The 23,278-nt window shown below is 39.0% G+C and overlaps 1 protein-coding gene across 7 annotated transcripts in view; it reads left to right on the plus strand.

Annotated features, from left to right (window-relative positions):
- ADD3 (adducin 3) overlaps positions 1–22,123 on the plus strand; it is a 125,670-nt gene extending 103,547 nt beyond the window's left edge. For 6 of the 7 annotated variants that reach the window (XM_058697725.1, XM_058697727.1, XM_058697724.1 and 3 more), the window contains 13 exons: positions 3,246–3,384; positions 7,106–7,257; positions 8,233–8,313; positions 9,621–9,770; positions 10,200–10,343; positions 10,458–10,556; positions 11,659–11,841; positions 12,720–12,977; positions 14,261–14,380; positions 15,072–15,158; positions 17,454–17,577; positions 19,162–19,257; positions 19,897–22,123. In XM_058697725.1, coding sequence (XP_058553708.1) covers positions 3,246–3,384; positions 7,106–7,257; positions 8,233–8,313; positions 9,621–9,770; positions 10,200–10,343; positions 10,458–10,556; positions 11,659–11,841; positions 12,720–12,977; positions 14,261–14,380; positions 15,072–15,158; positions 17,454–17,577; positions 19,162–19,257; positions 19,897–20,189 — 1,926 coding nt within the window. In that variant the 3' untranslated portion in view covers positions 20,190–22,123. The remainder of the gene's footprint in view (positions 1–3,245; positions 3,385–7,105; positions 7,258–8,232; positions 8,314–9,620; positions 9,771–10,199; positions 10,344–10,457; positions 10,557–11,658; positions 11,842–12,719; positions 12,978–14,260; positions 14,381–15,071; positions 15,159–17,453; positions 17,578–19,161; positions 19,258–19,896) is intronic. The other variant, XM_058697729.1, reaches the window with a different exon arrangement.
- The last annotated feature ends 1,155 nt before the right edge of the window (positions 22,124–23,278 follow it).

A 23,278-nucleotide genomic window follows, 5' to 3' on the forward strand; every position in this document is an offset into this window, starting at 1 on the left:
TAATAGAAGATTTCTTATCCGCTGAAGCTCTTTCAACTATATAAAAACGTTAGGGCAATTTCACTTACTTTGAAAATTATTTTTCCTGCACTTTGTGGAAACTAAATTCCTATTTTTCTCTGAATTGATTTTAGAAGGGCTTACGCATCCCCTTATGATACCATGGATCATCCCAAAGCTTTAGGATTGTGCCCACCGTATTGTGGGATGTATGGAAGTGGTAAAAGCATTTTCACTAGTGAAAATAGCATTTGACCTGAGTTCTTGCCTTTAACATTTACTGCCTTGGACAAATTTTTCAACCTTTCTTATTTAGCTTTTTCATCCCACTCAGCAGAAACGTCTCATCAGCTCATAAATAGTTGTGATTCTCTTGAGCAACTGGTTGGTTTTCAATCTTAAAGCCATTATAAATCATACTGAGCAGATTATCTTAATTCATGTTGGCTTAGGCCAACTGTAGCAAATGCCTACAGTTTTATAACATGCACTTTGTATCTTAATCTCATTGCTGGCTGTAACTAACCTCCTTACACTAATTTCTTCTCTTTAGCTTAATTTATCTAACCTGTATTTATTTTTTTAATAATTTTGATCTCTAGAATCTGCCTTAAATTCTTGCTGGAGCAACATGAGGAGGGGCATTCAATAAAATATTCCCATTTCTCAGTAAGTTATTGCAATGTAAATAATGAGTGATACACATAGTAGGTATCATCAGGTTTTTTGTTTGTTTTTTGTTTTTTTACTGAATGAATATTGGTTATAGCTGCTTTCAGCTGAAGAAAGTTTAAACAGAATTTGGTTTTGAAGGAAAGAGCAGATTGGCCCTTTGCCAGGTGTCCAGAAGTTTTCTATAGTTTATAAAAGATAAATGAGTGTATCTGAAAGATTCTTTCTCATCCAGCCTTAAATATGGTAAAATACTCATGTTACTCATCTGTATGAAAGTGTCCATCCATCTTATATATAGCTCACAACCATTTTATGTTCACTAAGTCGTAGAAATGTATTAATGGAGTTTTCTGATCAATGTAATGTGTCTTTGTAGAGGATATTTTATAGGATAGTGTCTCTGGTTTAAGTCATATTTTTAAATGAGCGAGGTACAGTCAATGGATTTAGATGTTTAGAATTTTTTTAATGTTTATTTTTTGAGAGTGCACAAGCAGGGGAAGGGCAGAGAGAGAGGGGGACAGATGATCTGAAGTGAGCTCTGCACTGACAGCAGCAAGTCCAACGTGGGACTCGAACTCAACCCTGAGATCATGACCTGGGCCGAAGTTGGGCACTCAAACCAACTGAGCCACCCAGGCACCCCAGATGTTTAGAATTTTTATAATTGTGCTAACGATTTACATTTAAAAGCCCTCAAATTTGTAAAAGAAAAGCCATGTTTAACTGGTATAAACTGCTCCATGAACTCAGAATTCAAATATGGTCACTACTAGTTTTTAAATTAGTCTCTTAAACATTCACCTGCTGTATTAGCAGAAAGTACAGTATCTTCCTCTTGGAATTTCTGTTCTCCTCTAAGTTGTCCCAAGAACCTCAGTGGCTTACACAGTGCAAAAGGGTTCACCAGTGACTTCTATATCCAAGATGTGGCATGTACGTATGTCTTCATGTGCACATGTGAGTCATGCTAAAGTCTCTTCAGTCCACCTCGGCCACTGTGCCTTCCTGCCCACACATGGTAGTGGTGTTGAAAACGAGTCTTACCCTGTCCAACAGGAGATGCAGGTTCACTGTTGACACAGATGTCTGCACAGGCCACTCTGGGGCATCAGGGAAAGGTGACCTCCCTCCCCCTCTTCCTGTGCTAAGCTCACTTAGGGTGTTCCGTGGTGCCCCATGATTGAACTCCCAAGATTATATTTTTTCGCGCTCAGCTCTTTCCATTCAGATCATGGATGCCTCTCAACTGTTTCTCTAAAAGCAACACAAGCATTGAGTCGGGACTAGTCCTAATATTTACTACCTCATAGCCTCAAACCACATTTCTCCTTCCATCATGGGCTCCTATGCCTTTTTTTTTTTTTTTTTTTAAAGAAGTCCTTTCTGAAAATCTGAATCATTCCGTCATCCACGATGCAAGTCTACATCTAAGCAGGGACTCCAGGAGATCTTATTCTCAGCCTTATAAGGAAGGCTACTGTTGGTGACTGAAAGGAAATTCACCCTTCTGAAAAAGATTTCTCCAGTGATCTCCAAGGTGTTTGTATGGACTCTTCTTGGAGGTTGTGATTCCGGAGCAGTTTTCTGCCTTCTCCCTCTTAGGTGAAGTGGTTAAAAATTGAACTTAATTTCTGGCAGAGATTCTGTTTCATATGTAACCAAAAGCAAGGTTTAGGGGACTTACATTGCAAGAGCTTTTGTATTTAAAATGAATGGGAAAAGGTTTGAGCAAGAAAACAAATGAATTTAATAAAATAAGTATTGGTTAGGTGTTATGGAAATAAAAAATGAGCTATTTCAAGTAATGTAAAGGATTGAGAGAGGTTTCAAATGATGAATCATATTAGCAACTTAAGGGTTATTCGAACAGAAAATTTCTCTTAATGTTCAGAATTTTTACTGACATGAACACTGTTTCTGACACATACACATATGCCCCCAAGAGATATAGCAGAATTCCAGAACAGGAACATATAGTACCCAAAGTTGGGGGGAAATGTCCTTTCTTTAGCACAGTGTTGCAGAAGGGGAGTAAACAGTTCTCAGCTCTTATCAGTTTGCTTTCAGTCTTCATAGAGTTAAGGGAATTGCCACGGAATTCTTAAAATGGAAGCCGTGATGTACGTAGTATGTCTTAGTGAAGATTTCTGTGAGTCAGTCTGTAGTCAGAGTCTTGCCCCATCCAAATAGGGACTCTAGCCCAACCTAGGTAATGAGGCCACTCGGCAAGGAATGGCTCTCTTTTTGCATCAGTCTGTACTTGGTACTCTAGTTCCATATTGTTAACAGAGTTGCTTTATATATATATCTGTCTATTGTAGATGATAGCTCGTTTTCTTTGAGAGTAAGACTTTCTAACGATTTTTTTCCTCCCCTGAAGGCAAGCTTCTTGCCTCCTTCTTCCACTGTTTTATTATTTTATGTTTCATATTTGTTTCAAAATTGTATACATGAAACCGTATTCAAAAGAGGAATGAGAAAAAGATTGATTATAGAGAAAGTTATGTTTGGTTTGTTCTGCTCCAAGTGAGATGTATGAGCTCAGTGGTCATTTTTGTGTGTTACAGGCCTTTCGGGAAGATCTGGAATGCCTTATCCAAGAACAGATGAAGAAAGGCCACAACCCAACTGGATTGCTGGCATTACAGCAGATCGCAGATTACATCACGACCAATTCTTTCTCGGGCTTTACTTCACCTCCTCTCAGTACGTCAGTTTCGAAAAGTTTAAAAAATTATAATTTTATCTCTACTTTGAACATGGCACATCTCTAGCAGCATGTTCTACTCTGGTTCAGTCCTTAAGTTTATAACATCTAATACTTAGAGTAATATAGTGTTAAACTCTCTTACCTTTTGTTATCAACCGGGCATTTACTAGACTTTGTGAGGTTGTAAAATAGTTACAAGACATGGGCCCTGTCCTACATAAATGCGTAATTTTAGTTGAGGAGACCTACCATGAATGCAAAAAAAAATTAAAACTGAAAGATAACTGTAAAACATTACAAAGCAGTTCGTAAGAAATTGTCTAATGGCCTTTTATAAGTCATCATACTATGAACTGAGAGTTGAGATTGATTATTGGTTGAAGTGGACTGAGAAAACTCTGAAAAAAGAGAGGCCTGAGCTAACCAGGCTTTATAAGATGGAGTGGTTAGAATTTGGTGTAAAAGAGGGGTTAAGATATTTTTACATTTAACAACTCTTTAGTAAGAGCACCAGTTTGGTGAGCTGAACACTAAGCACTTTATACATCAGCAAGATATGTCCAGAACTCCCTGCAATACCAGGACAGGTGCAGAGTGCCAGAAGGTAATGTCAGGGACTGCTTCGGGTCCGAGTCAAGGGATGAGACGTCATATCAGCATTAAGGGATTTTCTTTTCCTCTTTTTTCTTTTCTTTTGTTTTCCTTCTCTTCCTTCATTTCTGCCTGCCTTTGGTTTTGGTTTGGTTTTGTTTGGTTATAGATTTATAAGTAAGAGTCAGTAAATGCAAGTACTTTCCAAATAGAGGAATGGCATAACAACTGAGACCTGATGTTGAAAACATGCTGGGTTAAGGTATGTTTGTAGAACTCAAAGTGGACCATGTGTCGGCACATATATACTGGTTAAAGAATCTTTGAAAGGGTCCCAATGTGAGGTATACGTGCTTGAACTAAAATAGTAGTGTGAGTACAAAAAGGAAGAGATACGAGAAAGGCATAACTAAGGAAGAGTAGAGATGACTTAGTAACAGTTTGATGTGAGGAGATGGTGTAGATAGTGGGGGAGAAGAACTATGAGTTACAAAATCACTTCTCTATCTTGGAAGAAACATTCTATTAGAAGAAACGGAAAAATTCAAAGGTTGCGCTTGTTTGTTTGTTTGGGGGTTTTTTTGCTTTTTCTATAATATTGAGTATCTATTATGTTCCAAGCACCCTGTTAGAGATAGGAGGTAACACTGATAAACAAGAGAGACAAGATTCCTGTCCTTGTGGAGACAGAAAATGGTCAGTTAATAAGTGCTATGCAGATAATTAATAGATGGTGATTTGATAGGAGGAGCTAGGTGACTAGATTAAGTGATCAGAGAGAATCTCTCTGAGGAGGGGACATTGAAACTGAAATCTGAATGACAAGAAGGAGCAAACCATACCAAGATTGAGAGAAAACAGTCCAAGTAGAAGGGACAAGTACAAGTGTCAGATGGAAATAAGAGGAGAATGAATTTGGTGGTCTCCTCGAGGAACAAAAATTAAAGGTCATGGTCTGGAACGTGGTTTTGGGGGAAACCAGTAGAACAAAGTGAGATCAGAAACAGGCAGAGAGGCTGAATTATGTAGGGCTTTGCAGCCAGGGTTGGAAGTTTAGATTCTATTCTAATTTTGAAAAGCCATTTAAGCAGAAGGGTGATGTAGAAAGACCTGTATAGTTTCTGTGTGAAGAATTAACTGAGAATTTCATGGTATTATTAGTAGACAGAAATAGGAATGTCCAGAGTTGGGGATCTCTTTGGCGTGGGAAATGGAAGAAGTTCAACTTCAGGCATGCCAGGGTTGCCCAGAGTTGCCAAGACCTTGTAGCAGTTGGAAAAACACTCCTAGAGCCTAAGAGAGTGACTTGGCAGATGGACATGGATAAGTATTCATCAGGGCCGTGTGTGTAGATTAAATCATACAAGAGGGTATAGGCAGAGAAGAAAAGGGTCTAAAGAGAAAATTTCGAAAGTTAGAAGAGGAAGACTGGTCCAGGAAGACCAAAATAATAAGAGGAGCTATCCTGTGTGTGTCCTAGATACCCCAGCAGGAAGGGGGAGCCGCTGAGGTTGCTGGCTGCAATGTACAAAGGCATGGCAGCGGGAAAGCTGTGTCTCACAGCTCAGAGGTCAGGGAGTACAAATCAGCCAGTTTGGCTGGAAAATTTATGTTGTCGAAAGTGGAAGTTAAAGTTGGCGGGGAAAGCGGGAGATCGATTAAATGGCTGACTCTGAAATTTTGTTAGAAATTATATTGTTTCATAATGGCTTACATATTGAAACTATTTCTTTGAATTAGTTCACAACATTTCACAAGTAGATCTCACATTACAGTATTGACTTGGGGCCCAAGTTTAAAGTTGAACCTTTCTGATAGCCCTGAACTCAGATTCTCACACGGTAGCAGCTGATTGTGGAGTTATAGCTGCCCCTTCATCCCAGGCCTGTGTTATCTCTAGCGGCCTACGGGCTGCACCAGGCCTGGTTTATGCACTTACATGAATATCTTGTAGGCCTTCAGGTCTGGGGCTTCTGCAAAACTTTGAGCAGGGGAGTAGTGAGGCTAACCGTGTTCCTTTACAAACTCAATCTGATGACTTTATGTGGAATGGATTTATAAAGAGAGGGGCCAAAGGCAAGGACGAGAATGAGAAGGCTTACATGTGAGATGAGGCCTGAACTCAAGGATGGAGAATGAGGGAACTCATAAAGAAGAGAGTGGTGGAACGTGGTGATGAATTACGTCTGGTCGCCCAGGACAGGTTACGTTGATCCTGTGGGAATTGTAGTACCATCAGTATGAGAAGACTGAGGAGAAGTGAGAAGGTAGGAAAAAGCAGGGAGATAAAATCACTTTTCTACTCTTTTAACTTGACTGTTACTGTGTCAAGCAGTTAGAAGCAGCAGGCTGAAGGGTGGGCAGGAGGGCCCGCTCACAGGTAAAGACCAGGGTGTCTGAGTCTGTAGCGTTTTCATGGGGAAAAGGAACATGAGAGAGGAGTGTAGGGGAGGGTTGAGCTTCAGGAAGGAGCCACAGACGGGAGAAAGGGAAGAGAACTTGTCGAAGGAGAAAGAAGCAGCAGGTGAAAGGGGAACAAGAGATCCAGATGATACCACACAGGCCTGTAGAAGAATTCTAGGGAAGACGTGGTAAATGGTGTCAAGGAGAACAAAGACGAAGAAAAAGTGGAACTTGATCACATCGAAAGTTAGCAATTGGGTCATTAAAACCCAAGCAAAACTAGGTTTTGTTGCTTAGTCATGGCAGAAGGCACATTGTGGTTTGAATGCATTCTTTTCCATTTTAAATAATTTTTGTTTGACTAAAAGTCAAAAGGGCTATTAGAAAAGTAGCTTTCCGTTGGGATCTTTTCATCATAAAGTTAGCAATAACCTCAGGATTAAGAACACTTTCACCTTTGGGATCACGTGACCATTTCCCCCCAGTGGTGTGAACCTGACTCCCTACCAAGTCCCTCCCCCACAAGTACAGTACTAGACGAAACAGCAGAGAAGATTGCTGATGCGCCTTTCTCCAAAGGAAGATAAGCTAATGAAACATTGTGCGGGCTGATAAGTTTCACATCCGAATTTGCAAGGCTGGGACACTCCCAGACTCCGGCTGCTTCCAGGTGCAGCAGTGCTTGACTTGACAGCAGTCTCTATCCACACCTTCTCCTTTTAGGTCTCGGCATGGTCACACCTATCAATGACCTCCCTGGGGCAGATACATCCTCCTACGTGAAGGGAGAGAAACTTACTCGCTGTAAGCTTGCCAGCCTGTATAGACTCGTGGACTTGTTTGGATGGGCACACCTGGCAAACACCTATATCTCCGTGAGTTCTTTGGCTTTCAATTCCTTTTTGAAAAAATCCCAACTAGAAGGCAACTGTACTCTTCTCCCCTTGACTCCTAAGGCTGATCAGTCTTCATTTTCTGAACCTAGCATGCTGGGTTACAACCTAATGCTGATTTAAACCTCTCCAAAGGAGAGGCTGTGGTTAACCTCACTTTCTCTTTCATTTACCGTCTGTGTTGTCCTTTTCGTTCAAACCAGTTGCAAAAACCATCTGAGAAGAAATCCTCCTGGCACAGTTTTCTCTGTGTTAATTCTGTCTGAGCATGAGGGTCACTGAAAAGCACTTGGGGCAGGCAAAGTAGAGGAGGCCTGGGACGTTTCCTCTCTGGTCTTTATTCTCTTTAAGTGTATTTTTTCCGTTCATTATCATATGTGTTTTCATGTTGTCACACGTGGAAACCAGACAATATTTGGAAGCAAAAAAGTATGAAAAGACTGTAATGGAAGTGGTGCCAGTGCTAGGTGCTGTCTTCCCAGAGTTCTTCCCCACCCCCTGCCCCACCCCCTGCAGCCTCTCCTGTGTTTCCCCTTCCGTCTCCACTTCCTTCCTGCCTTCCCAGGAAGACTTCTCTTTCCTTTGCCCCTTTCCCCTTCATTTCCATGTTGTAAATCAAGATTATAGTCATTACCACATTCAGTTAATATTTTCTCATGAATGTAGCTGACCCTAAGCAACCTTAGAGCTCCCGGGATAAAGCTTTACGGAAGTCCAGTAAATGAGAAACTAATGGCAGAAATTTTTAGCAAGTGCTTGAGTATTGAGGGAAGAAAACTTTTCATTGAAAGTTTCCCATTGCATACCTTTAATTTCTACTTTGTTGCTTTCCCCACCCTCCCAGATCTCTTACAGTTATTCACTACAAATATATTTCTAGTCGTGTTTACACTGCAAAATATGAACGACCTCGTAGTAATTGCCTATTGTTTGTTTGTTTGTTTTTCTTTCTCCCAGGTAAGAATAAGTAAGGAGCAAGACCACATAATAATAATTCCTAGAGGCCTGTCTTTTTCTGAAGCCACAGCCTCCAATTTGGTATAATTTTCATTCCTATGTTACTTTTTCTGTGCTTCTTTGTGCTTTTCTAACAGTTTTCAGCTTTTAGTATGGGACAGAACAAGAAAAGGTATGGATGGAAAAAACATTTGCTTAGTGAACAGGAAAGAGTTTGGAAAGTTGTGTTGATTTAAAAAAAAAAAAAATTTTTGTTTAGCCTTTATTTGTTTTTGAAAGAGAGACAGAGCCTGAGCGGGGGAGCAGCAGAGAGAGAGGGAGACACAGAATCCGAAGCAGGCTCCAGGCTCTGAGCTGTCAGCACAGAGCCCAAAGTGGGGCTCGAATTTACGAACCGTGAGATCATGACTTGAGCTGAAGTCGGACGCTTAACTGAGCCAGCCACCCAGGCACCCCAACTTAGGTTGATTTTTAAGAAAAGCTTTCAGGGGCGCCTGGGTGGCGCAGTCGGTTAAGCGTCCGACTTCAGCCAGGTCACGATCTCGCGGTCCGTGAGTTTGAGCCCTGCGTCAGGCTCTGGGCTGATGGCTCGGAGCCTGGAGCCTGTTTCCGATTCTGTGTCTCCCTCTCTCTCTGCCCCTCCCCCGTTCATGCTCTGTCTCTCTCTGTCCCAAAAATAAATAAAAAATGTTGAAAAAAAAAAAAATTAAAAAAGAAAAGCTTTCAGGGTCAAGAAAAACAAGGTGGTTGAAGAGACTCATAAATAAGTTGGTCTTATCAGTGAACTATCCGTGTTTTGGAGGGAATCCTTTGACTTTTTTTCCACCCTGTACACTCTGGAACTTTTAAAAAACACAAAGTCTATGTGTATTTTATAAATAGATTTCAATAAAGTTCAGTTGGTGTGAGCAGAGGGGCTGGCTGACTGTGTGGCATTTTATTTTTCCATGATTGTACTCCTAGGCACTGTCATTGGCCTCTGGGATGACAGGAACTCCATTGGTTCTGGGTGCTACAGTGTCAGCAAATGGAAATTTTCCAGCCAATTCAGTAAACACTGGATTTGTTCAGACCTTTAGTGAAGAGTTTAAGTTACTTGGTTTTTTGGAAACTGCTTCTTACTAAATCGAAATTTTGTTTCCGACTGCCTGTTTTTATAAATAAAGTTTTATGGGAACAAAGCCACACCCATTCTTCTACAGTTCTGAGTGGCTCTACATAAAGTGGCAGAGTTGGGTAGTTGCATCAGGGGCCCACAAAGTCTAAAATATTGACTATTTGGCCTTTGACAAAAAAAAGTTGGCCCCCTCCCCTGGTTTGGTTTGTGGATCACAGGCAAACTTTGATACATGTATACCAATTAAATATGTCTCTCTGATTTTTTCCAGGTGAAAGTCAATATCATAGGAGAAGTGGTTGATCAGGGAAGTACTAACCTGAAAATTGACCACACAGGCTTCAGTCCCCATGCTGCGATCTATTCAACACGTCCTGATGTTAAGTGTGTGATACACATCCATACCCTGGCAACAGCAGCTGTAAGTTGCTGAAGGCTAAAACCAGCAATGACTCTGGGAAGCGTAGTATACTGAAAATATTAATCCTCTGCATACCCAGAAAGCAAAATTTCCTTTGGACCAAATGCTGACATCGTAGGAAACAACTAGAGAGATAGCATTTGCATTTTTCAGTAATCAGCTAATAATTGGGTGCTGAGCTCTTTGGAGTAGAGTTTCTTTCATAATATTTGGCACAACGTTTAAACTGAGTTCTATCCCCTAAGTCCTTTTTTTGTTGTTGTTGTTTTTTCTTTCTGGAAGAAGTGAAGAGCCAAAGTGAGAGAGGGGTTGGAATGGTGGACTCAGTGAATTAGGCCAGTGCTTCCTGAGCGGACTAAAGAATCCGGTTCTTAGGAGAGTGTAACTAGTAACTAAATATGTTCTTTTAACATGGGCCCAATCAAATAGGTATCCTCCATGAAGTGTGGGATCCTTCCAATTTCTCAAGAGTCCCTCTTCCTGGGAGATGTCGCCTATTATGACTACCAAGGGTCACTTGATGAACAGGAGGAGAGAATTCAACTACAGAAAGTTCTGGGGCCAAGTTGTAAGGTATGCAGTAGAGTTCCTATCGAAGGAGCTATTTTTGTTGCTGTTGCTGTTGATGAAAAACAGTGTGAGCTATGCCAGTTATTTTAAAGTGATTGCTTTGTGATTCTATTTTAGGTGCTGGTACTCAGAAATCATGGTATGGTAGCCCTTGGAGAAACGATTGAGGAGGCTTTTCATTATATATTTAATGTGCAGATAGCCTGTGAGATTCAGGTAGGAAAAATTATCCCCCCACACACTTGTTTTTTATTGTTTGCAATTTGCTTGTTGTACTGGGTTTTGTATTATTTATTTTCAAAGTCCTGTTGGTTGGTGGCTTTTTGTTTTGTCTTTTAAGAGATCTGCTTTACTTGAATAAAAAGGGTCAACTCAGTTATCTCTTGAATTGAAAAGAGGAAAAAATTAAAATTCACATACAGACGCACACACACAAATCTGAGAGCCTCATAAACATCGTTTTCCCCATAATCCTGCTTAATTGTAATTGTCTCTGTTTTTACCCTGTAGTGGTTGTGGTCACACTAATTAGAAACAGAGGCAACCGTCCGTCATCAAAGATCAGATGTAGCCACTTTTATAAAAAGCGCAAGGAGCAGGGCCAGAAGTTTTATGAACGCCTGCAGTTTCCAACAATTTCACAGCCTCAACCTTATTATAATAGGTTGGCTATTTATTAACTACTTTTTTCCTCAGAGAAGCTGAATGTATTTTTAACAGACCTAATTTCCCTCTTCAAGAAGATTCTCTTGAAGCAAATGGTAACAATCTTAATTTATTAGAGGGCCACAATAAAGGGGAAAAATCTTTTCTGTCAGTTTTAATGTCTAACAACCAACTTTTTTTGTTGTTGCTCTAGCAGTCCCTTCTTAAACGAAGCTGTGAAAGCTTGATGAAATTAAGATAATGAGCTGCTTCTGCCTAAATATCCTTAACTTCACAGTGTAGTGTCTATATTCCTTTAAAATTATAACTTTCAGCAAAAAAAAAAAGAAAAAAAAAAGGATAGCCAAGGGAAAACTGCAAGATAACTTTAAAATTTGGCAAGAGAATTCAGTTTCTTGAAATACGTTAAAAGGAATGGCTCTAAATGTGTTTTCCATCAGGGAGGATCAGAATCCTGGAAGGTATCTTTTTCAGATCAATGGAAAAGATACTTCAGCTGCCCATTTTTACAAGTGTATTGCCTTATTCCTGTTGTTAGGAGCCTGGACAAGTTATAGGTAGTTGCTGAATTGAAATCCTGCCTTTTTAAAGGTAAAATATTCATTATAATCTTTTACAGTCTTGTGCCTCTATATTTTGCCATCGATTACAGGTGCAAGCATTAGCAGGGGCAGGTGGAATAGACAATCTGCTCGTGCTGGATCTTCAGAAGTATAAATCTTTCACTCATGCTATAGCAACAGCTGGAGGAGGAGGAGTGAATATGGGCTCCCATCAAAAATGGAAGGTTGGCGAGATTGAGTTTGAAGGGCTGATGAGGACTCTGGATAATTTGGTAGGTGAAAAATTGAACGTAAACTTGGATTTCATGTCTGCAGATTCAAGAGCAAACGCTTCCATCTCCCTTTGGTCTGGGAACATGCTTATACCTCTGGGAGCTGAGTTGGATTCTAGGGAGGCATTCCAGTGTAATTTTACCACATTTTTAAGAATCAAACAGTGAAACATGCAAGTGTCATCTTTATTTATTTTATTTTTTACATTTATTCATTTTTGATAGAGCGAGACAGGGCACAAGTGGGGGAGGGGCAGAGAGAGAGGGAGACACAGAATCCGAAGCAGGCTCCAGGCTCCGAGCGGTCAGCACAGAACCTGATGTGGGGCTCCAGCTCACGAGCTGTGAGATCATGACCTGAGCTGAAGTCGGACGCTTAACCGACTGAGCCACCCAGGCGCCCCTTTTTTTTTTCTTTCTTTCTTTTCGTTTTTTTGTTTTTTTGTTTTTTTGTTTACATTTATTTATTTAAGTGTCATCTTACTTTAGATTTTACCCTCTTCCACTAAGGGTCAGAAGAAGATTGCCTTGAGACTGAGGAACAAAGATTTAAATGAGCACTGAGATTTGGCTTCCAGAAAGCTGGAAAATAGCTAGGAAAATTTTCTGGTCAGCAGTTTTGAAATTACCTTTGTCAGGAACAGTTGTGTGAGTGGAAATCACATTGTCAGCTGGAATCTGTTTTCACCAGATCTTGAAATTTGCTTAATTTCAACCCTAGTGTTATAAATGGAGGTTACGTGAGGTTTGACAGATATTTTCGTCTTTGTTTTTCAACAAAGGAGTCTTTCTGATCACTTGTTTAAAGAATTAAGGGTCCAAATGCTGTGTTTGGTGCATGTTTGATCATTTCAAATGTGGTTTTTTTGCTCCCTTAGGGGTATAGAACAGGCTATGCTTATAGGCATCCTCTCATTCGAGAGAAGCCTAGGCACAAGAGTGATGTGGAAATCCCAGCAACTGTGACCGCTTTTTCCTTTGAGGATGACACAGTGCCACTCTCTCCTCTCAAATACATGGCACAGAGACAGCAGCGTGAAAAAACAAGATGGCTGAACTCACCAAATACTTACATGAAAGTGAATGTGCCTGAGGAGTCTCGGAATGGGGAAACCAGTCCCAGGACCAAAATCACAGTATGTTGCTATTTTATGTGGTTTGCCTCTACTAAATATTTTGCCTAGTTACTTATATGAATTGAATGTTCTATGTTAAAAATGTTGGGAAAGCTGAATATAACAATACTAACCTGTCATTTATCAGGTATAAACTTTGTACAAGATACTTTGTTTTCTGTGACTTAAATGAATTCTCTCATTTAATACTCTTAACATGGAGAGGATGTGGTTTTTCTCCCGTTTCATAGATGTGAAAACTGAGGCACAGAGGGATTAACTAATCATTTATGAATAGTAAAGGCAAGATTTGAATGCATACAGTGACTCTGGAGCCCAGTTCTTAATCCACTACTTGGTACTGCTTTGCAGTTTATATTGTACCAGTGAATCAGAACCATAAAAGTTATCGACACGTGATGGTTCCAGAGTTTCATGAATTACTGCACAGTTATGCTTAGGCAAAATCTTGAAGAGTGAGAAATGGATTGTCTTGTATTTTTCAACATTTTGCTTCAGATTTGGTTTAGTTTTAGAGTGCTGATCACCAAATATTCTGTAGATACTCAAAATCGGTTCATCTTCTCATATAAATCAGTAACATTCACTGTGGAAGTGCCTAGACATCAAAGTGTTTTTCCCTAGTTTATAAGATTTCTTATCTCCTAGTAAAAGAACATAATTAAACTCCTAAGTTTCCCAGAATTGATTTTATTGGTGGAGACTGATGGCCAGCCATGATTGATCTTGATGAATATTCGTCTTCTTTAAAGGATATAATAAGGGATAAAGGAGAAAAATTATATAAGGCTTTTCCATGCCTGTAGTTCTGTTATGGATTACTACCAGATTACCCTCTGTGTAAAATGCTGGTCAGGGGATTGGCCTTTCCTGGCAGCCAAAAATAGAAAAATGAAGTCTGGAAAACTAAATCTGAAGAGATTCCTTGAGTCCTTTTTGGTGACTTAGCCATCATCAGCTGACGAAACTTCAGTGCAGGCAACAGCTCTAAACGTGAGTTAATAAGAGATCAGACTCTGATTAAGAGATTAAGAAAACTTAAATAGCCATCTAGGTGAGTATTCATGCAAATAGTAATCACATCTTTTAAGTGAGTGCTGATCATGAGCCTTTTTCTAACTAGTATGAGACATACAGTAATTGACCACTAAATACTGCTTAGTGAAATTCTTTAAAATATTGGCAGTGTGTGCTCCCTCTCCTTGAGTCAATAAACAGTTACCAAAAACCTACCATATTTCCTTAACACAAAGCCTCATTCTAGAAAATTTTTTATTTTTTAGTGGTTGAGAGCAGAGGACTCTTCTAAAGTTAGTAGTGGAACACCTATCAAAATTGAAGATCCAAATCAATTTGTTCCTTTAAACACAAACCCGAATGAGGTACTAGAAAAGAGAAATAAGGTAAGATGTAGTCATCTGTGGCCAAGGGAGTCATTTTTATACTGTTTTATGTGATTAAATCTGATTAATACCAAGCTTAGGGGGTATGAATACAGAAGAATTTGAAATGCAGTGTAATTTTTTTATGAGTGCATTTATTTTGAGAGAGAGAGGGAAAAACGTGCATGTGCAAGTGAGGGAGAGGCAAAGAGGGGGGAGATAGAGAATCCCAAGCAGGCGCCACACTATCAGCACAGAGCTCAACGTGGGGCTCAGTCTCACAAAACCGCAAGATCATGACCTGAGCTGAAATTAAGAGTCAGACGCTGAACCAGCTGAGCCACCAGACGCCCTGAAACTCAGTATAATGTTAGCCTGTATTGAACGCCTCCAGCTCTGTGCTAGTCACTGGCAAGCGGGCTCCATGGGGAAGAGGTAGTAAACATACTGCTGCTATATTAGTGAAAGTGAGCCCTAGTGTTAGTGGAAAAGGTAATTCTCCAACCACGTAAGACAATAGGAAATCATACATTAGGAAGGGTGGAGGAGATGAATGTGAGTTGTTGGGATGGTAGGAGAGGGCTTTGTGGAGGCAGGAAGAAAGAGGCTCTGGGTGGTCAAAGAGCAAGCCTGTGGGAAAAGAGAGTAAAAGAGTAAAAATCATCTGTCTGCATAGTTGCCCCCAAGAACTCGTTACTGTGTTTTGATTCAGATTCGAGAACAAAACCGGTATGACTTGAAAACAGCTGGACCACAGTCGCAGTTGCTTGCTGGAATTGTTGTGGACAAGCCCCCTTCTGTAAGTCCATGAAGCCACATGCTCTTGGGTTTTGATCTGCCACACTAATTTCTTTGCTTTTTAAATATGAGTATTTATTTTTACTAATGTTAATATAAGCACAAGTTAAAGAGCCAAGTAATTGCAACGCTTAAAATGTCACGTCAGCTCCCCATTTCCAGGGGCAAGGACTTTCTTCTAGCATTTACCTTCATGTTTCTAAAGAGCTTCTTTGTTCTGCTTTTTCTTCGCCTGTCAATTTTAGACCTCAACTGACTTTGAGTCTATGTCATCAACTCCCAAGAAGTACCATTATTTTGTAGATCCCTAAGAGAGAAAAAACCCTGACAATTATAATTGTAGGAAGCCATCAATTATTGGATGAGTTCAGATTTCAGAGATGAGAAAATGTTGGGGAAAGATTGTATTACAATTTCTTTGTTAAACCAGCTTTCGGTGTTTATATTATTAAATGTTTACTGCTCAGCCAGGTAGTATCCCATGATTACATTTCCTTTCTTATACCACTTTTCTCCCCCTAGAGTTAATAATTGCCTCCGTTTTTCATTGGCTTAGTGTTTTGGGTACATTGGCTTAAAAGTTTGGGAAGAACTATAAAGTCCTTCTTAATATTACTTTACAAAGGTTCAAGGGTAACAGCTAATCTCTCATTGCTCTGTCCTTCCAGCCCAGATCTGGACTGGTGGCTTTCAGGCCAGCTGCACAGGCTCATCCTGGGGATTCCTCTGCCTCTTGCCTCTGTACTATCTCCTGTTTCCTGCCTTGAGTCTTCCAGTTTCTTGATTTCCCCCTCTATCATTGAGCATATCCTCTAATAGCTTTCTGAGAAAGGACACATAGGAGGTAACAGCCTGAAATCCTGTATTCTACCTTGAGATGTTTAAATAATAGACATAGAATTCTAGTTTAGAAATCATTTACCTCACAAATATGGAAAACATCACTCTGTTGTCCCCTGTTACTGATGAGAAGGAAGAGAGCACTGCGATTCATGTAACTTTGTATAGGGCTCTTTTTTATTCTTTTACACCTTTTCTGCATTCCTGCTGTTCTGAAATTTTATAATGCTGTGCTTTGTAGTAGGTTTCTTTTTTTTTAATTTTTTAAATTTTTATTTATTTTTTGAGAGAGAGAGACAGAGTGTAAGCAGGAGAGGGGCAGAGATAGAGGGAGACACAAAATCTGAAGCAGGCTCCAGGCTCTGAGCTGTCAGCACAGGGCTTGAACTCATGAACCGTGAGATCATGACTTGGGCTGAAGTCAGTCAGGCACTTAACCGACTGAGCCACCCAGGAGCCCCTGTAGTAGGTTTCTTTTAGTCTTTCTTTGTATTTCTCTGCATTTAGTAACCCTTTTCAATCTGCCAAGTCCTATTCTTCAGTTCTGGGCATTTTTTTTTAATTTTTATTTATTTATTTATTTATTCATTCGTTCACTCATTCATTCATTTATTTTAGAGAGACAGAGGGAGCAGGGGAGGGGCAGAGAGAGAATCCCAAGCAAGCTTCTCACTGTCAGCCCCGACTGGGGCTTGAACTCACAGACCATGAGATCATGACCTGAGCCGAAACCAAGAGTCGGACGCTTAACCGACTGAGCCACCCACATGCCCCTCTGGGCATTTTTTAAATGTGTTTCTTCAATAATTTTTTCCCTCCCAATTTCTTTTTCTGTCAGGGTATGCTGTTTCTCACTTTCCATTTCTTTGTCTTTTTATCCTACTTTCTGGGAGATTTGTTCGACATTATTTTCTAATGCTTCTATTTAATTTTCTATTTTGATATATTTTTAAAAATTGTTTAAGACTTCTTATTCCCTGAATGTTTGTTTTTTAAATAACATCCTAGTCTTTCATGGATACAGTATTTTCTCTTATTGCTCTGAGGGAATCGATTTTAAATTTTCTTCAGCTGCTTTTATTGTCCTTGTTTCTTCTGAGTTCTCTCTTGTTCTGGTCTCTCACTTCCATGGTGGAAGCTTTCCTCAGGTAATACCTGGTATCTGTTTATATTTAAGAATGGGACACTGAAAAGTCAGTCCGATGCTCCGGGTGTGGGCAGAGCTTGGCAATCGGTGAGCTTCACTGTAGGCTGATGGGTTGGTTTTCTCCCTGGGGAGTCCCCAAATGTCAATATCTGTAGTTCTTTTATCTGAGGCCGTTTAATTTATCTGGAGAATTCTTCAGTCTCCAGCCTGTCTCCCACTATCATCCTGGGAGCCCTCAGCTCTGTTTTGTGCCCTCTTAACCAGTTCTGAAGAATAAGCTTCCGATCTGTCGATGTTTTTCTTTGCAAGACCATGCAGTTTGAAGATGACGATCAGGCCCCACCAGCTCCTCCCAACCCCTTCAGTCATCTCACAGAAGGCGAGCTGGAAGAGTATAAGAAGACAATCGAGCGTAAACAGCAAGGCCTGGAAGGTTTGTTCATTTTTAGATTAAGCCTGATAACCATGCTACCAACAGCAGAACACCTTGAGTTGGATGATAGAAGGCAGTCAGTGTTGTTGTTTTTTTAAAATGTTCCTTTGACAATCGATGGTCCCCTGTCATCTCTCCCAGACCTTACTGAGTGTAGGTGGAGCTAAAATGCGAAGAGCCACTGTAGTTCACGTATGTCAACATGTAGAGAAAAGATTTTCTCAGAAAGCAATCTGATCACTAGCAAAAAGTCTTCCATAGTAAAATGAAATCCACAGATAAGTAAAGTATTACTTTACTAAAATAAATACAGATACAGTAATAGATTTAAACATGACAGAGTATGTATATTATGTGGCTTTTATACTTTTTGGGTGCCGCAAGGTGCCAATATATAATCTTGAAATCAAAATATAAAGAAAACTGCCAGAATTTTGATGTGACTTTCTTTAATTAAGTACATGGGCACTCTAGTGAGGTTGAGTTTTTCTGACTTCAGAACCCTAAGTAAGGATTCTGTTTAAAAATTGTTAATGAAACCCCAGCTAATTAAATACTAACTCCCTTTTTCTCAAGAATAAGAAATTCTTTATAGCAGGGGTTCTTGATTTTGCATCTTTGGATAAGCTCCAGACAGTTCATGAACCATCTGAAAAATGAGTGCTTAATTTTGTATGATATACATTTGGGGAAAGAGGGCATTCAGGGTAAGGGACAAGAAATCTGTGACCCCACAAGAGGGTAAGAGCCTCTGCTTTAGAGCATCTACAACATACAGTTGAAATTTTTTCCCAAAGCAGAACAGAACCAGTGGTTAAAAATGTTTGTCCACATTAGCTATCATGTGGAAAGAATTGACATCTGGATCATCCCGGGAACAGTTTTTATCAGTGTGTTAGTGCCTTTGTCACAAAACGGAGTCATCCTGACGACATTAAATATTCTAAGTGATATTATTGGATTTGTTTATTCTAATCTAAGGTTAGAGACTTTCTCTATTTTTCTATTTTGTAAAATGTCCCTCTTTAATCTCTTATTTTTTGAAAGCCTAAAGATGCCAGGTAACAAATATTGCACTCTAGAACCATCAGCTTCTATTTTTTTTTTTTTTTTTATAAATAGTTTCTTCCACATTCATTATGGCTTTCTGAATTAGCTCACTAATACTGCTCTGACAGAAATCACTAATTGGATATTGTTTGAAAATTTGGAGGCATTCTGCCTCATGAACGCAGCATCATTGGTGAGGCGTCCTAATTCTTTTCACCTGGCTGCTCAATATATTTTGGTTTTCTAACACTCTAGCAAAAGCTAAATGCTTACGTGTTATTTGCCTGGGCTGTCCGTAGCCATGCTTCCTTACCAAGCACGTATGTAAAGTTACTGTTAGCAGAGTCAGAAGTGTTCGCACATTCACCTCCTCTTAATGCGCAGTTATCGATCCGTGGGGTAGCCGTTAGTATACTTAGCTCACTGCTGAAGAGTTTATCATGTGTCTGCAGGCGTTTGACGTATGCACTAACCGTCCCGAAACCTTATGCTTCTTTGTTTTGCATGGCTTTTAACTAAACTCTCGTCCAACAGATGCTGAGCAGGAATTACTCTCAGATGACGCTTCATCTGTTTCACAAATTCAGTCTCAAACTCAGTCACCGCAAAATATCCCTGAAAAATTAGAAGGTATTCACTGTAACTTCCCATAGCGTTCACTGAGTTAGTCTTAAGAGTTTGTCCTCTGTCGTTTGTCTTCACGTAAGGAAATTGAACACCCGATTGCAATGAGTTTGCCATGGATTTTACCTAAAGCTCCCAATAATTTTATATATTTTTTCACCAAGTGGTGTGCTAGTGTTGTTCAGTGTTTGTGTTGACTTACCTTAATCTGGATTTTGGCAACTGGTAGTTCTTAAGAATTTGTGAAATTAAAAGTGGTGTGTCCTACATCTTCCAATCAGGAGCATGAAATCTTTCCAGTTTTGATTGCCAAATTCAAGAAAAATACATGTTGTCTTCCTTGTTTATACTGACTTGATTTACAATGCAACTGTCAGATCATCAAACCAGACTTATCTAGCCTTCATGCTTTGGTCTAACAACTTTGACCCCTTCCTCTTTATACTAGTTAAGAAAATCTAGCTTCATGCTAGTAGATCCATACATAGTATGTTAAGGTAATGTTTTGTCTTTACTGAAACTTAAGTAATGCCTTAGTACGTTGCTACATAAATCAGTTCAGTTTTGTAAAATAAAGCCAAGGTGTTAACTATGTAAAATAACCAAAAACAACAACAACAACAACCCAACCCTCCCCTTTTGTAGAAAACCATGAGCTATTTTCCAAGAGCTTCATCTCCATGGAGGTGCCCGTCATGGTGGTGAATGGCAAGGATGATATGCATGATGTTGAAGATGAGCTTGCGAAGCGAGTGAGTAGATTAACCACGAGCACGACCATAGAGAACATCGAGATTACCATTAAGTCTCCAGAAAAAATTGAAGAAGTCCTGTCACCTGAAGGCTCCCCTTCAAAATCGCCATCCAAGAAAAAGAAGAAATTCCGTACTCCTTCTTTTCTGAAAAAGAACAAAAAAAAGGAGAAAGTTGAAGCCTAACTTAACTCTTTTTATAATTATTATTATTACAATGTGACATTGCACATTTAAATACCACGCTTAAGTTGATGATTAATATGCAGTGGTAGAGAAGACTGGGGGTATGTAGCAAACTGGACTTTAAGAACTGGAAAGGGATTTTACTAAAAGAAAAACATATTATGAAAAGAACTTCAAATTCATCTCTCATTTTGTATGTCCAAAAAAGGTTTTGAATTTTTGAATAATTGCTAGTTTTAGTTAGCTCTGCCCTCATGAAGTATTACTATAATTCACCACAGATATCTGTCTGAATTACTTCAGGCCTTCTCCATAATATCTGTTGGAAACGAAATACCAGTGCACAAGTGAGAGAATTTTTATTTCTTGACACCTGCTTCACTGGGTAATCAGATTATAATTTTTTACCACGATTATTGACTGTAGCTTTTGGGTTCCCATTGTTTCAGTGGGCATTAACAGAACGCTTTAAAAGCTTCTAAGAATCTATAGCATTAGTATACACTGGCACAGAATTTTTTTAAAAAAAAATTTAAGAAAAGATTCATCTGGAATTTTATTCATAGTATAAAACTTCCTCACCTGAAGTAACTTTCTTTGCCAAAAAAGAGAAATCATTTTAGTAAACTATAATTTTTGAAAACTTCCTTTTTTATTAGTTGAGAAAGCCCCTTATTTTTCAACAAAGGGGATTTTGTACACGTACATGGGTTATTTAGTTTAACTCTGGCAAAAACGATTTTTGTATGTTGAGATGTTTGTATACCATTCAATATAAAAGCATCATAAGCATATTAGCCAGTCCTATAACAGTAGAGCATATTTGAAGCTGCTTGGTACTAAGTATGCTTAAATCTAATTCAAGAATCCAGGCACTTGGCATCTAAAGGAGATTAAAGCATTTCAAGGTATAAGTAGATTCACATTTGAACCTTATAATGTATTTTTCTCTTAGTGTTGCTAATGAATGAAGATGGTCTCATGAGGGAAACAAATGAAAAGGAAGAGAGAAAGTGAAAAATGAAGGGAACAAAAGCGGTGTCATGCCAAGAATTCTAGTTTGATGAAGACCCACAGTCACGATAGGATTTGAAGCATAGGTTTATTTGGAACATGTCCCAGATTTCTAAAATTCTGCTTCTCTGCCAAAATCGTCGTATTTCTTGGTTTCCTTTTAACTTCTGTCTCTTTAGAAGCAGCACTAGAAGAAATCAGTGGGTCTAATCCCCCAACGAGAAAACCTACCACTTCTTGATTTTTACAAGATTTTCTCACCTTATTTCAGTTAACTTTCTTTCTAATGTAAATACAAATTTAAACCTAGACCTAATATAGTTTTCTCCCCTTCACCGAAGTGATGTCACAAATCAATGTAAAATCGATGATCCGAAATGGTCAGTGGGTGAAAATAATCCAAAGTGTTTCTGGAGGATGAGTTGGCGTGTCGAAATCACATTACACATTACAGTGCGTTCTGGAGCTGGTTCTGTTTGGCTGTATGTGTACGATGATGCAAAGCTGAAACAGAGCCTGGAAATTTCATTCTGGATCTCACTAACTACTGGAATCAGTGTTTTAATCTCTTAGCAGAAACTTTCAGTTGCTTACTTCTGTATTTGAGGATTTTTTTTTTATGTTCTACATCATTTATGTTGTATTACAACGTATGTAGAAACAGTAACCTGTGAACTATGCTTTTCCATAACTTTTTAAATATATATATCTTAAATGAATGCAATGTGCATAAATATTTTTTAAACGCAACAGTGAACTATTTGCACCTTTTGCTAATGCCTCTATTTACTTGCTTTGGCATAAAGAATGAGCCAATGAACCTCTGTGTCCTGTGGAAAATGTATAAATGTTATCTGATATTGCTCTTAGATGTAATGCTAATTAATGTTAAATCACAAATAAACAGTATTTTAAATAGATGGATTTGGCATCGTGACCTTTCAATTCAGGGGTGGTTGCTTAGCTTGAATTCCTTTGTGGAATGTGGATTTTTTTTTTTTTTACTATGGTGAGATTTTGAGTAGGACTGTTGCTTCTGAATAAGTGATGTCCTGGTAAATTTATTTTCAAATTAGTTAAAATTCACTATCTAAAAATGCTTCTTATGTCAGCTCTCATGTTAGAAGAAATGTTCCCCAAGTGACCTATATTTTGTCTCAATAGTGTAAGGTGACCTTAACTGTGTCTCTGGGATCTAAAGACCTTTCTTTGAAGGACTTAGGTCTGATTCTGTCTCAGTTCTCCTGTTCAGATTTGTGGACATAGAATAGAAAATGTTGCAGAACATATGCTGAGTTTATACATTACCCTTCTCTTTGCCTTTTATTTATGCAACAATGTGACAGTAAAAAAAAAAAAACAAAAAAACAAAAGAAAACCCGAAAAACAGAAAATAGGTTATAATTCCAGCACATTAACATTCAAAATAAAATAAAGCTATTCCCTTCTAGCTTTTGATGATCTATAGATAGATGGGTCTCCTGTATATTGGTTATCACGGTGTGAATGTGGGTTTTTTCCTACTTAGTATAATTCATCCTAGAAGATTTTCAAACCCGGTCCTTCACATGAACGACTTGTGATTTTTTTTCCACTTTGTCCTAAAAATAGAGTGCAAGAAGGGAAATCATGTTAATTGAGGGTTCTGGTTAATTGAAGTTTTTACTATAATTACCCATTATAAAAATGAAGGGTTTGGGCAGAGAAGAATAGATTCATAGTCTTGGGCATATTTAATTATTACCTTGGCTTGTAAATAACCCTGTGGTGAAAAATTGCTGCTTTAGAAAGATACACATTTCAAAATTCCCTTCCATAAAGCAACAAAGACGATTAACTCTAGTTACATTTGAGAATTGATTTAGGATGAGAGGTGTGCTGCCTGTGCCTTGTCCTCTAGTGCTTAGTATTTTCATTTAGCATGGAGTAAATGCGAAGGTAAAAAGCGCATAAAGGCAAGCTGGTTATTTTTTAAACTCAAGGGTGATACATACGCATCCAGTTGCTATCTTGACCAAACCAAGATTTTTAAAAGAACAATCTTCTTTTTGGCCACTAGAGGGTGTAATAGACCT

The sequence above is a fragment of the Neofelis nebulosa genome, chromosome 13, assembly GCF_028018385.1.
Source record: "Neofelis nebulosa isolate mNeoNeb1 chromosome 13, mNeoNeb1.pri, whole genome shotgun sequence".
NCBI lineage: Eukaryota > Metazoa > Chordata > Mammalia > Carnivora > Felidae > Neofelis > Neofelis nebulosa.